Source organism: Mobula birostris, chromosome X (genome assembly GCF_030028105.1).
Source record: "Mobula birostris isolate sMobBir1 chromosome X, sMobBir1.hap1, whole genome shotgun sequence".
In the NCBI taxonomy this organism is placed as follows: Eukaryota; Metazoa; Chordata; class Chondrichthyes; order Myliobatiformes; family Myliobatidae; genus Mobula; species Mobula birostris.
The window spans coordinates 39,363,793-39,378,693 of record NC_092402.1 but is presented as its reverse complement, the minus strand read 5'-3'; the positions used below and the strand labels follow the sequence as shown (position 1 = coordinate 39,378,693).

At 40.8% G+C, this 14,901-nt stretch overlaps 1 protein-coding gene across 1 annotated transcript; it reads left to right on the top strand.

Annotated features, from left to right (window-relative positions):
* The first annotated feature begins 6,068 nt into the window (after positions 1–6,068).
* On the top strand, positions 6,069–9,721 carry arl4d (ADP-ribosylation factor-like 4D). The gene is made up of 2 exons (XM_072249837.1): positions 6,069–6,218; positions 7,506–9,721. The coding sequence occupies exon 2, from the start codon at positions 7,647–7,649 to the stop codon at positions 8,247–8,249; it is 603 nt and encodes a 200-aa protein (XP_072105938.1). The 5' UTR covers positions 6,069–6,218; positions 7,506–7,646; the 3' UTR covers positions 8,250–9,721.
* The last annotated feature ends 5,180 nt before the right edge of the window (positions 9,722–14,901 follow it).

The following is a 14,901-nucleotide window of genomic DNA, read 5'->3' as shown; positions in this document are numbered from 1 at the left end:
TTAAGGGGGAGCTTCTTCAATCAGAGGGTGGTGAGAATGTGAAACGAGCTGCCAGAGAAAGTGGTGGATGCGGATTCTATCTCAACACTTAAGAGAAATTTAGATAGGTACGTACATGGATGGGAGGGGATGAAGAGCTTTGTTCAAGGTGCGAGTCGATGGGACTAGGCAGAATAACTTTTCGGCAGGGGCTAGGTGGGCCGGAGGGCCTGTTTCTGTGCTCTAGTGCTCTATGACTCCATGATTCTATGACTCAGAATAGGCTGAGCAAACTTGGCCTTCTTTCCTTGGAGCGACGGAGGATGAGAGACATTGATCGTGTGAATAGTCAGAGGCTTTTTCCCAGGGCTGAAATGGCTAGCATGAGAGGGCTCAGTTTTAAGGTGATTGGAAGTAGGTACAGTGGAGATGTCAGGGATAAGTTTTTTATGCAGAGAGTGGTGAGTGTGTGGAATGGGCTGCCAGTGATGGTGGTGGAGGCGGATATGATAGGGTCTTTTAAGAGACTCCTGGATAGGTACATGGAGCTTAGAAAAATAGAGGGCTATGGGTAACCCTAGGTAATTTCTAAGGTAAGGACATGTTTGGCACAGCTTTGTGGGCCGAAGGGCCTGTACTGCGCTGTAGGTTTTCTATGTTCCTATCTGTTGCTGGATTCAGTATTGTGTCTAGAAAACTATAATCTGTCAGCCCTGCTTCTCAGGTTTACTTTTGGCTTTGAAAAATGTGGGGGACCAAAGGTAGAGCAGTCAGGGTGGGAGTGAGATGGAGTGACAGTTGACTAGAAGCTCAGGGCCACCTTTGTGGACTGAATGGTGGGATTCCTTAGAGCAGCAACCTGATCTACACTTTGTTTCTCTACTGTACAGAGACTACTTTGTGATGAGTGCATGCAGCATACCAGATTGGTGGAACTTCACGTCAGTCACTATGACAATAACTTTATCTCTTTTGGGAAACTATTCTTACAAAAGCAAAACATGGTATCACAAATGGCTTCAAAATCCACCTGGCTCCCTTGTGTGTGATGACAAGCTGCTGAAATAGCACACATGATTTTTTCCCCCATTTTTACCACTCTTCCATGGAGAGGAGGATCCCCCTTTTACATGTAACATGCCTTTGTTTCTGTCTTGATCTTGCACGATCAACTGCAAGTCTGGGAAGATAGTGGGTGGGAAGAATGGAAATAACTGAAGAGCAAATGGGAAACGTGCATTTATTTCTTCATTTTATTCAATGGAAGGGATTTTCCTTTGAGTATTCTTACTCATCTGCTACTTTCCAAGCACCATTAGCTGTTTTGTGTATGTTACTAGATACACAGCTGCACATCAAGCAACTCCTGACCCCATTCAAACTTTATTTATCTGTCAGATTTCAAATAATTTGTCAATTTTCAAAATGACTTTTGAATAAATAAAGGTAGTATGGTGGTTAGTGTAACGCTTTACAGTGCCAGCGATTGGTGTTGGGGTTCAATTGCTGCCGCCGTCTGTACGTTCGTCCTGTATCCGAGTGGGTTTCCTCCAGGTGCCCCGGTTTCTTCTCACGTTCCAAAGACGTATAAATTGTGGGCATTCTGTGTTGGTGCCAGAAGCATGGTGACACTTGTATACTCCCAGCACACTCTCGGATTGCATTGGTCGTTGACACAAAAACAACATACTTCACTGTATCATCACACATCAAAGTTGCTGGTGAACGCAGCAGGCCAGGCAGCATCTCTAGGAAGAGGTGCAGTCGACATTTCGGGCCGAGACCCTTCATCAGGACTAACTGAAGGAAGAGTGAGTAAGAGATTTGAAAGTTGGAGGGGGAGGGGGAGATCCAAAATGATAGGAGAAGACAGGAGGGGGAGGGATGGAGCCAAGAGCTGGACAGGTGATAGGCAAAAGGGATATGAGAGGATCATGGGACAGGAGGCCCAGGGAGAAAGACAAGGTGGGGGAGGGGGGGACCCAGAGGATGGGCAAGGGGTATAGTCAGAGGGACAGAGGGAGAAAAGGAGAGAGAGAAAAAGAATGTGTGTATATAAATAAATAACAGATGGGGTATGGGGGGAGGTGGGGCATTAGCGGAAGTTTGAGAAGTCGATGTTCATGCCATCAGGTTGGAGGCTACCCAGACGGAATATAAGGTGTTGTTCCTCCAACCTGAGTGTGGCTTCATCTTTACAGTAGAGGAGGCCATGGATAGACATGTCAGGATGGGAATGGGATGTAGAATTAAAGTGTATGTTTTGATGTTTCAATGTACATGTGACAGATAAAAAGCTCACGATCTATACTAGCACAATCATAAGTAAGGCTTTTCTCTTTTTCACTACCAAAGCTCCATGCTGAAAACCTTGCAGAAGTTACCTATTCGTTCATTTCACTTTAAGAGTGTCACACACAGCTTTCAAAGTGCTCATGCAGACACGGATTAATCCCGTTTCTTGGTGGGATGTGCTAGGTAATAGAACGTGATGGTGATGGAGGAGACCAGCAGTGAAAGTGCAGCAGAAAGTGGGCAAAAAACCAAAAGTATTCACAGTTACGCGAAAGGAAATGAAGGCTGTATTAAAGATGTTATTAAGTTGAATCTTAATCTAATATATTAATATTACTGATTTTAATTTTCTTATTAAAATTAAAAGTTGAAGCAGCTTGATTGAAATGTTTTAATATCCATGAATACCAAATTTTGTGGAAAACTTAAATCCCAAACTTAATCAAAAATAACTCCCCCCCCAAAAAAACTCAAGCTCCAATCACAAAATATAATAACAAACAAAAAATAAGCAAGTTATCTTCCAAATATTTAAACTGTTGACCTCCACCCTTTAACCCACCCCACCACCGCTACATACATATCACCTAGTGTCACTTTAGGTGCACACTATCAGTCTATATATAAAATAGTTACTTGTACGTTCTGTTTTATAGGATTGCTTTGAAATTTACAGTATATTTTTTGTTTGATTTTTTTCAATTTTTATGCTTACTATTTTTTTGTGCTGCATTGGATCAGGAGTAGCATCCATTTCATTCTCCTTTATACTCATGTACTGAAGAATAACAATAAACAATCTTGAATCTCGAACCTATGAGATCAACGGTTCAACCTTCTTTTGGCTTTAGCTGAGATTACTCATTAAACATTAACACTATCTCACACAGGAATAGACTGCTCAACCTTATGCATTTTGCCGAGGGTTGTCTGCTGCAAGTTGGAGCTCGCTATCGTGTAATATTAATAGCGGGGCAGCACCTACAGTAAGAACAGGAGACTTGTAAACATTTCTCAGCACAATCAGCACTGTTGTGTTCATATCTATTTCCAGCACATCAGCTGTTTTCTGTCAGGGTTGATTATATCGCAAAACTTTGATTTATTTACAACTTGAAGTACTGAAAGTTTATGACTCAGATCTAAATTTCACAAATGTCCTAACTTGTCCCAAAGAGATAATGGGAGTAAAGTGGCTAAATTTTAAGTGCAGCTCAAAGGAATGAGATTTGCCTAATAGGAACATTTAGTTGGAACTTAAAATGGATGATGGGTTCGTGAACTAAAATGAAATTTTAACCTTAGTAAAATTTATAAGCAAGCCTAAAAATATTAGAAAAAAACATACTAGGTACAATAAAACTTTGAATAGAGAATATAAAAGGTGCATGTGGAAAACAAAGAGAAGGCAGCGAACTAGCAGCTATGGGATTACTGAGACTTAATTCCATTGGTGTTCTGACCATCATTCCACCTCCATTCAATCCTGAACAACATTCTGTGCTCAATAACATCTATCCAACATCTCTGGGTCCTGTCCAACATTCCTTTACCAACCAATACCACCAAAAGTATACTAATGAGCCTTTTGTTTTGTTGTTGTTGCTAGAGGAAAACTGTGGTATCTATTTATGTAATAACCACTACATTTTAAAGTCTTCCAAAATTAACTGCCTGAATTCATCTCATGCCTTTTACACACAAAAGAAAACAAGTCTCTTGTGAGGACCTATATCATGCAATAATTAAATGCAGAATCATGGAAGGTTATGTAAGGATGTTGGATGGGGTTAGGAATCTGACCTTGCCTTTGGGTGAAACCCCTCTGTGGATGTGAGACAGTGATAGGAACTGAGAACAGATTCCTGGAGGGCTTCATACGTTATTCTTTGGTTGGGAAGGAAGGCCATTGCAGGAGACTCTCTGGCAAAGCTCATAAGGATCATTTGAAATTATGCTTGTTTATCTCTCTGACCTCCTCAAACCCTCCAAGATATCTGAGCTCCTCTCATTCTGGCATGTGTGTATTCCTGATATAATTCATAATCAGATTTACTATCACTGACTTATATAAAGTGAAATTTGTTGTTTTCAGCACAGAACAAATATATAAAATTACTATAAATTGCAAAATAAATGAATTGTGCAAAATAAAGGAATAGCGAGGTAATATTCACGCATTCATGGTCTGTTCAGAAATCTGATGGCGAAGGGAAAGAGGTGTTTCTAAAGCATTGAGTATGGTCATCAAGCTCTCGTGCCTCCTTCCTGTTGGTATTAACAAGAAGGGGCCATATCCTGGACAGTGAGTGTCTTTAGTCTTAGATGGCATCTTCTTAAGGCACATCCTCTTGAACAGCACACACAAACTGTTGGAGGAAAGGAATAAGGAGTTGACGTTTCAGGCCAAGACCCTTCATCAGAACTGGAAAGGAAGGGGGAAGAAGCCGGAATAAGAATATGGGGAGAGGGGAAGGAGTACAAGCAGAAGGTGAGGCCAGGTGAGAGGGAGGGTAGATGGGTGGGTGAGATGCTTCTTGAAGGTGTCCTCCATGGCTGAGAGGGTTGTGTCTGTGATGGAACTAGCTGAATCTCCATTGCTCAGTAATCTCATGTGATCTTGTGCATTGGAGCTTCTTTACCAGGCTGTGATACAACCAGTCAGTTTGCCCACCACAGTACATCTACATAAATTTACAAGAGTCTTTGGTGACGTACCAAATCTCCTTAAGCTCCTAACAAAGTAAAGCCATTTGCATGTCATCTTCATGATTGTGATAATGTGTTGAACCCATGATAGATTAACCAAGATGTTGATGCCCAGGAATTTGAAGCTGCTCCCCCTTTCCACTACTAACCCCTCAACAAGGACTGGTATATGTTCTCCCAACTGCCTCCAATGCTTTGAATTCTTTTCTTAGGTAAGGGTACCAAAACTGTGCACAGCATTCCCGGTGTGGCCTCACCTGCACCCTGTACAATTGTAACAGAACTTTCCTATTTCTAAACTCCAACTGTTTTGTGCCAAACTCTTCACTCAGATGGTGGTGAGTATATGGAAGGATACGCCAGATGAAGTGGTTGAGGCAGGCAAAATAATAACGTTTAAAAGACACTTGGACAGCTATGTGGATAGGAAAGATGAGAGAGATATGGACCAAATGTGGCAAATGAGACTAGCATGGATGGGCATCTTGATCGGTGTGATGAGTTGGGCTGTAGAGAATGTTTCTGTGCTGTATTACTGTATGACTAAATTATTTTAAAAAGTGAGCATTCTTGAGATAAAACTCGCTCTGGAAATGCTGGATCTGGAGGTGTTGAGTTACAGGGACAAGTTTTTTTTATTCCCTCAACAGGAGAATGATTTTCGTCAGGAAATGTAGAGAGACTCTTCAAACATTTCCATTTTCATATTAAGGTCCACCAAAATAGTTGCAAACAAGTTAAAATTGTGCTCATACCCAGAAAATATTTTCGTATGAGCAGCCGATTATAACACAATGCGTTGGTGGCAATGCTGCCTAACTCATCTAAAGCGAAACTGTCAGTGCATTCCCATAGCTCGTTATCCAAATAAATACATGTTTTGCCAGAGGGTCAATTTGAATAAACCTGTCAGATTTGGAAAGGACTAGTTTGGAAAGACGATTGTGTGGGACACTGTTGACGTCAGGAAGGGGGTGGCCACTTTAAGAAATGTCTTTCTAGGTGTTGGCCGGGGTTAAGGCGACGTCAGGCTGAATGTGTATCAATCGCCTCTGGTGTGAGCGAGTTACTCGGAGAAATCCCGAGGATGTGGGAGGTTCTCGGATGCGTCAGTTCTTATTGATAGTAGCAGAGGGTGCTGTACACACTGTCTTATGGCAAACCGAATTCATAGAGCCTTCTTCACTGAACCTCCACTACTAGAACCGCAATAGGTTCTTTGCAACAGGACAAAGGTAATGCGCAGCCACCTGTGTATTTGCACACCGGTTTCTCCCTATTCTCGTTTAGATCTGCTGATTCACTTAAATCAACTCTTTTTAAAACAAATATTTAAAGTGTTCCGTCTTAATGTTAAACGCCTGTCAGTTAGTTGCGTGCGTACCGTGTCTTTCCTGACTTTGCATTCTGTGTGAAAATGCAGTTCGCAAATGTGTATAGGTCGCCACAGCGTTAATGTGAGATTCAGACCGTAGAAGTGAAGTTTATTGTGGACGCTTTTATTGATGGACCTTACATTATTCCAAATCCCTTCGGTGGTTCACACATGAGCCTCTGTTTTTATATGGCCATGTAAAACCATCTGGGTTATGATATGGTTTAAAACTAACCTTTGATCTGGATATCGCGACGCATTTCCAAAGTTCGTGAGTATACCAGCTAGCATGCTCCAAATTGAAGATTTTTGTTAATTAACAAAGAAAATATAGTTTTGAGCACTTTCATTAATGTCACTTCGACCTTTATAATATCAATTTGATGTTTTAAGTGTTAACCAGATCTGTTAATGTTTATGGGTAGCAATTTGCTTTAGCCTTACCTGAAATACAGCTGTATAAATATTATCCACAGACATTGGCGCGCACGCACATTCACGATCCATTTAAATTAATGTAACTCTCATGCGTGCTGCTAGTATGTAATTGGCGTGACGCTAGGACCCAAAAGGAACCCCGAAAGCCTTGGTGCGGGCAGAGCACTTTAGATTGATGTGTTAATTTCGTGTTTGGTTTGGTTTGCTCTGACCCTAATAGGTTTTAGCTGAGTATAATTGAAAAATGCATGATTAGTAAATAAACAGAGATCAAGGGCGTTTTATGCTTAAAAACGCCAGCAATCTAACTAAATCCTGCTCAGTATTGAATGACAAACATAAAAGCGGCAGGCACGCAGACTAATGAAATGAAGATTTGTTTTGAGCTTTTAAATATAGGTCAATGTATTGATTGAATTTCGCTGTAGGGGTTTGCAATAAACCCAGTTTTCTTAAGATGCACATAGATCAAATGTATATTGGGAGAGTAATAATGATTTCATTTTGAAATTTTGAATGACAATTACATTTTAAAGGATATTTCAATTTCAAAATACATTATCAAAGGCTCTTGGGTAGTTTGCATGTGATATAAATAAGGAATTCTACCTGCGTGTGTTCACCAGCCGTTACCTGTTTCAGTAAAGGTATGGTAGGATGCAAAGAGAACACTGTAAAAATGTTAATGTATTGTTTGTTTGATGTACAGGTCTTAGTCAAGCAGCGTCCAGCGAACTGAAAACCAGCTTTGAAGAAGGTGCCACCAACCAGCACTCAAGAAATAAAAGCCATCAGCACTAAGATTTGGCATACATTTTAAAGGGAGGGTGAAGAGAACATTGTGTCAACAATGGGAAATCAACTTTCTGAGCTGACGCCTAGTGGTACCTTCTTGCCGCCTTTCCAGTCCCTCCACGTTGTGGTGATTGGATTAGATTCCGCAGGAAAGACAACACTATTGTACAGACTGAAATTAAAGGAGTTTGTCAACACAATTCCAACCAAAGGGTTTAATACTGAAAAGGTCAAAGTACCAATTGGGAACTCCAGGTCCATCACTTTCCAGGTCTGGGATGTTGGTGGCCAGGAGAAGCTGAGGCCTCTGTGGAAGTCCTACACCAGGCGTACAGATGGCATTGTCTTTGTGATAGATTCCTCTGAGCTGGAGAGGATGGAGGAGGCCAAGGCTGAGCTCCACAAAATCTCCAGGAGTTCAGAGAATCAAGGAGTGCCTGTCCTAATTTTTGCCAATAAGCAAGATTTGCCTGGGGCGGTCTCAGTTGCTGAGATGGAGAAGTCTCTGGGCTTAAATGATCTGGGAGCTTGCACTCTGCACCACATCCAGAGCTCCAGTGCTATAAATGGCCAGGGATTGCAGCAAGGACTGGAGAGGTTATACGAAATGATTGTCAAACGGAAAAAGATGCTCAGGCACCAGAAGAGAAAAAGATGAACATTTCTATAACCAACTAAGACCTGAATCTGTGCTCTTAGAATAGTTTTTTTTTAATGGAGTTTCAAAGAAGAGAATCAAAGTGGTCAAAAGCACACAACTTGCTTAGATTATATTTTCCAGATTTTTGAATAGCCAAATTCCTTTTTTCCCCCACTTTATGTTCTGCCCAGATATTGTGTAGTATGTACTACAGCAACAGGACACAGATTCAGTGATCCAAATGCCAGTCTGCGCAATGGATTGTACTACAACAGAGACAAGTGTCAAACTAGGAGAGGAGGGACTGTTTAGTGATATAAGGCACCCATTGCCTTTAAACAGCATTGAGTTGTGGCATTTTACATTTGCTTGGAAACTATTTGTGAATTGATAGTTATAGCAAAGGTCCTCAGTGTTCTGGAGTCTTTTGATTTGTATTTGCAGATGTGTTCCTGTTACGATTGATTGTACCAGGCTAACCCCTCTTCACATAAGCTGACAGAACAGCTTTAAGAATTGCCAGGAAAAAGTGGTCAATGGAAACAGAACGAAAGTTGTCTCTAGCTCTCTCTAGCCATCCCCTTATTTGAAAGCCTTAATAATTTTGTTCCTGTAGAGCTGAACAGAACAGAATGTTCTGATATTCACTACAGCTTCTTTTTGGCTAATAAAGGGCTAGAAACCCCCATAAATCTTTCTTGACAAATAATGTCAAGGACGTTTTTGTTGAAAGCTGCAAAAGACAGCTAATGTGATAACTCCTCTGCAGAGATAACAAGTTGACTGAGGGAGGTGTTTTGTGGATTGTTTTGGCAGCTATCATTCGGCTACACATTCTAAACGTGTGGGACTACTGAAAGCAGTATTTCATTAAATGTGTAGTAATCTTTGGCGTTCCACTGAGGGGAAGTATTTCCCCTCTGATACCTGGATGTGGCAAGGCCAAACGATGTGAGGCAACTGCAAAGGTACTTCTATTCATCCAGCTGTAGTGAAACGGTTGTGGTGCAAAGCCTCATCTTTAATAGTGCTAGGATGGAAGAAGTCTTTGATGTTGGGTGTGACTCGCCTTCACAATCTGATCTCCTCTGGTCCAAGCAAGTGCAGAGTTTCTTTGAAGCCTGATAATAATGAGGTTGGTTGGGCTGCACAGCCAGCAGTAAAACTCATAGTCATGTTGTGATTCACTTGGTACCTGGTTTAAAGTCAATGTCAACAGTACAAGTCCAGCCATGGATATTAAATCTACATTAAGTCACTGTACCTCAATAAGAGGAAACATACAAATGTCCACATTTTTAAAGAATTTGATCTCATTTGCATTAACTTTGTTAAAATGTTTTCCAGTCAGACTTTGACACAAAAAGGTGGATCTTGTCAACACTTAAACTGTGAATCTAAATGGTGATTTGTATATATAGATTTTTTTGTACTTGATAGCATTTTTTAAAGAAAATTGTGTGTTTAGTGCTGAAATAAAATGATGTAAGATTGATGAACTAAAACTGAGTCATTTTTTTCCCTTTTTATAATGGTTCACCCTTGAATTTTCAGTTCTGTTTTCTGATGCAATTCTTCAATTATCTTTTAATGGATGGAGCCCATACTTGTCCTTATGTCACTGGGGGAGGGGAAGGGGATGAATTACAAATGGACAGTTTGTGCCACTGAATGCTTGCAGCCCAAATCAATAAATGTATGTGCAGGGATAAGTCCATTTTTTTTTGGTTAGTTCTCTCAACTCGTGTAAGTCAACCAATTTTAATTCTTTCTAATTCTTGACAACAATGTAATACTCACCTTGTTGTTCAGAGGGTCTGACAGCTAATATTGCCCTAAAGGGGGAGGGGGGAGGACGTGGACAGAACTGTAATTTCTTAAGGATTTACTACCTGAAGGAATTTTATAGTCAGAAAGGATGAGCCAGTCGAACAGTGGGGTTAGACTAAAAACGTGCCATTGCAGGAAAAAAAGGCCTGTATGGATTTACAGGAAGGCTCTCTCCATCAAATCCTTTATTGTTCAGGTAATTTCACGGTAGATAAAACAGTGACGTATCTTTGTTTTTTCAGTTTGGGCTTTCTGACTGTTTTGAACTCATCTTGGTGAGCAATGTCATTGATAGGAAATGAAGTGGTTACACTTTCAGATATCAAGCAGCACTAGATTGGATGCAAGATGCAGATGAAAGCATGTCCTACTTTTCCCCCCAACCTCATGGAAGAATCTTCTCCCACTTTGCTTTCAAGCGGATGTGGGGATGTCAAAAACTGTGTCACTTTCTCTGCCCCTTTAAGCAGACTGAACAACTTGTATTTTTTTTGCAAAAAAAAAATTTGAAATCTGCAGGCCTTACTATGCTTGAGAATTCTAGTTCATTTTTCCCACATCACCTCCCTTATGTCTGATTGTGTGGCTTTGCCCAGGAGAGCTAACGTAAGGTCAGTAATATAGTATAAAATCTGGATTAAGTTTACTCACAAAAAATTCACCCAAGACTGTAACAGCTAGCAGATAAAGGGTCCAATCGACCCACCTTTCTGGTACGAGTTTGAAGCTTGGTTCATTAATTAGTCCATTGGAAGACTTAACTAAATCTAGTTTCTTCGGAGCCATCTCAGTGAATGTAGACGTTAACAATGAAAGTTAACCATTGTCTCCAATACACGAGCACAGCGTTTTGCTGTCTGAGGAAAACAGTGTTGAAAATCAGGATCTCAAACATGACACTCACTTGGTCCATTTGCTAATGGTATAGAGTTACCCACCCCTCCCTATGTGCTTGGGAGATGGACTGCATCCAATGAGGTCAGAGAAACCAGCAAAGCTGTCTTTCCAAATTCTCCAAATGACTATGGGCCAGCATGGTCTTTGGCTATCTGAGGAAAATGTGAGGTAAAGCACAGTGGGTTACAATACCAGCGACCCGGGTTCAATTTCCGCCACTGCATTCTCCCCATGACTGCGTGGGTTTCCTGCAGGTGCTTTGGTTTCCTCCCACAGTCCAAAGGTGTACCAATTGGTAGGTTAATTGGTCATTGTAAATTGTCCCTTGATTAGGCTAGGATTAATTTGGGGAAGTGCTGGGTGGTGCAGCTTGAAGGGCTGGAAGGGTCTACTCCACACTGTATATCAATGAAAAATATAAAAGCATAACTGAATATACATCACATTAAGGCTCTAATTGCACAGCTATATCATTCACATGACAGCACTACCCATGGATCATGGTAAGAGATTGACAAGAGGACAGGGGAAACACATCAAAGATCATAAGACTTCATTGAAGAAATGTAACATCTCATTGACTTGTAGGAATGGAGATCCAAACCATGATCAATCAAAATCAAGGAGTATTTAGGTTAGTACCTATGTTCCCTCTAAGGTGTGAGCATCTGCACATGCACACATCTTTTGCTACCGGTACACAAAGGAACTTCAACTGTGCACAATTTGCTTGTAACCCTCTACCTCATTGGCACGCTAAGTATATTTTACGATCGTACACAGTCACATTTCCTTTTCTGGTTTCTGATGCGGACGGTGTTAACAACATGGAGTTTGTGATGATTTGTCTGCAGATCTTAGAACTGGCTTATTTATACTGTTTTTATTGAAGAAAATATTCAGCGTGCACATGTTGTTGTCACTGGGCAAAAAATTGCACAGCACAAGATTTTTGTGCCACTGGTCATTACAAATTAGGGGGAACATTGGTTGGTAGTGAAAAGTTTGAGCTTCTTTGTTGGGTGTGTGGCAAAGTCAAATAAAGACCGTTCCTTATACTTCCCAGCCACTCACCTCATGAAGCTCCTGCCCCACTGGTGGCAGAATCCGTGGATTCCTCTATGGCCTTTAAGCCGTTTCAGATTCCACAGAACTGGAGTGGGAGTAAGTCATCCTCAATCACAAGGACTGACTGAAACAAAAACCACTTCAATTAAAGGTAGCAACATAGATCTAAACAAATAATAGATTAAAGAGTATAAGAAACAAAATGTAGGAAATTGCAAACACAGATCAAGGGAAGAATTGGGTCACAGGGGTTACTGCTTTGATTTTTATGAGTTAACCTGATGATTGCAACTAATGAAGGATATCACGAAGTGGAACAATGGATGATCAGGACACGGTGGAAAAAAAATAAAGATATCTTGTGACATTTGCTCAATGATGCAAGTGTATGTAATCAAGTGGAAGCTTACTTGACATGACTGAACTGAATGGGAGCAGAAGGACTGTGAACTGATGCCTGAAATCTTCATGTGTATATGAAGGATGTAAGTAATAAAGTCAATTCAGTTCAATTTGATTCAAACAGGTAACACTTTGATCTCTTGAAATTGTTTGTAACAGGACAACAAATGGCACTAAGGCCATGATTTCATCAACTGATAGACCAGGCTCAAGGCACCATGTAATCTTCTCAGTTTTCTTATAATTTTATAAAGAAAGGGAAATGAACAATTTTTTTCCTGATGAAGAAGAGATATGCTCACTGTACCAGCAATCTGTGCTCAGGCAGTGAAGGTGAAAATCTAATATGTACTCCAAATGATGAATGGTCTCAGCCCAAAGCCTCGACTGTTTATTCTTCTCCGTAGATGCTGCCTGGCCTGCTGAGTTCCTCCAGCATTTTGTGTGTGCTGCTTGTTATTAGGATGTGGAATATTTGGTGAATGGTCCTACTGCAAATACAAAGATAAGATGAAAGAGAGTACAGTACTTGTCAGATTAGAGCTTGCCTCTCTACACTAGTTTCCCATTCTTTACATTATTCTGAAAATCCTAACAATCTCCCTGGTAGTATACTATCAAAATTGTTCCAAAAATTTTCACTGAATCCCAAAGGTATTGGATTCAGTGCTTTTCAAAGCTGTTGATATTTATCCATATTTACTTTGTCTACTTCCAACTGTGTTTCTTAATCGTGCTCTTTCCTGCATACTTCGTAATAATCTTACTGGTACCATTTCAGGCTTTGATGAATTGTATCTTGTTTTGATTCATTTTTCTAATCTCTAAACCTTTCTACACTTGGGATTCATTTTGCTTCTTCTGTTTTGTACACACAGTATTTAAAAATCAGTTTGACCAGTGTTTTTTAAAACCTTGACATAATCCCTATACATCAGTATGGATCTTAGAGCTGTTAATGTTATTTTGAAGACCTTCCCATATTGTCTGAGCACTGAAAATGCTAGTAATACTGCAGTTCCCATATCAGGCAGTGATGCAGCCAGTCAGGATGCTCTCAGTTGTGCCTCTTTGTTCTTCATTCTTAGGATTTGGGGGCCCATACCAAACTTCTTCAACCATCTGAGGTGAAAGAGGCGCTGGTGTGCCTTTTTCACCACACATCCGATATGTACAGACCACGTGAGATCCTTGGTGATGTGTATGCCGAGGAACTTAAAGCTGGTCACCCTCTCAACCCCGTTCCTGCTGTAGTCCACAACCAGCTTCTTTGTTTTTACAACGTTGAGGCAGAGGTTGTTTTCTTGACACCATTGTGTCAGGGTGATGACTTTTTCTTTGTAGGCTGCCTCGTTATTATTTGAGATTAGGCCAATCAGTGGAGTATCATTAGCAAATTTAATTAGCAGATTGGAGCTGTGGTTGTCGACACAGTCATGGGTACAGAGAGTAAAGGAGGGGGCTTAGGACACAGCCCTGGGGGGCTCCTTTGTTGAGGGTCAGAGGGGTGGAGGTGAGGAAGCCCCCTCTTAACACCTGCCGGTGATCTGACAGGAAGTCCAGGATCCAGCTACACAAGGCAGGGTCTCTGAGCTTCCTGTCAAGCCTGGAGGGAATTATGGTGTTGAATGTTGAATTGCAGTCCAAGAACAGCATTTTCACATAAGTATCCTTCTTCTCTAGATGTGTAAGGACGGTGTGTAGAGCTGTGACTATTGCGTCGTCTGTTGAATGGAATCAATGAATGGGTACAGAACTCAAAGATTCACAAACTCCTGAGAAGAGAAATTTCTCCTCATCTCTATTTTAAATAATCAATTCTTAATGCTAGTTCTAGATTTCCTCATGATGAGAAACATCCTGTCAGAAAGTATCCCATCAAGTCCCTAAATATTTAAAAACAATAACCTCCTAATCTATTACATTGCAATGTGTTCAGACCCAACCACTCAAAGTTTGCCCAATAAGATTCAGGGGTGCTGATAGAGTGTATATGGAGAGAATGCTTCCTCTTGTATGAGGAGTTAAGTGAGGGGAGGCTCATTGGGATTGTAGGAATCAGATCAGCCATACTCACTTTGAAGAGCAGAGCGAGCTTGAGGAACCAAGTGAACGTTTCTGCCCACTGTTTGTATGTTCAATCCCTTTATATCAAGAATCAACATACTGAACCTTCTCTCAATGAAATTTCATAAATTCAGTTGTATTTCTTTATTTTCCTGTAAATGCCTCCAAGAAAATAAATCTCAAGGTAGTATTTGGTGACATATGCGCACATTGATAATAAATTTACTTTTGACTTTGAGTGTGAGGTGAGGCCTCTGTCAGTCAGAGTTACCATGGATATTGCATCCTAGCTGTCTAGATATGCAAGCCTGGGCAGTATGATATGGAGAGCAAGCTGTTGCCCATGTAGTGAGCTGCCCCTCCCCATGCATCTGATGAACCCAAAGCAACAGCAGAGACCGACATT

What these genes read in the sequence shown, in the direction of transcription:
- arl4d (XM_072249837.1), top strand. Translation starts at nt 7,647, where the DNA reads ATGGGAAATCAACTTTCTGAGCTGACGCCTAGTGGTACCTTCTTGCCG.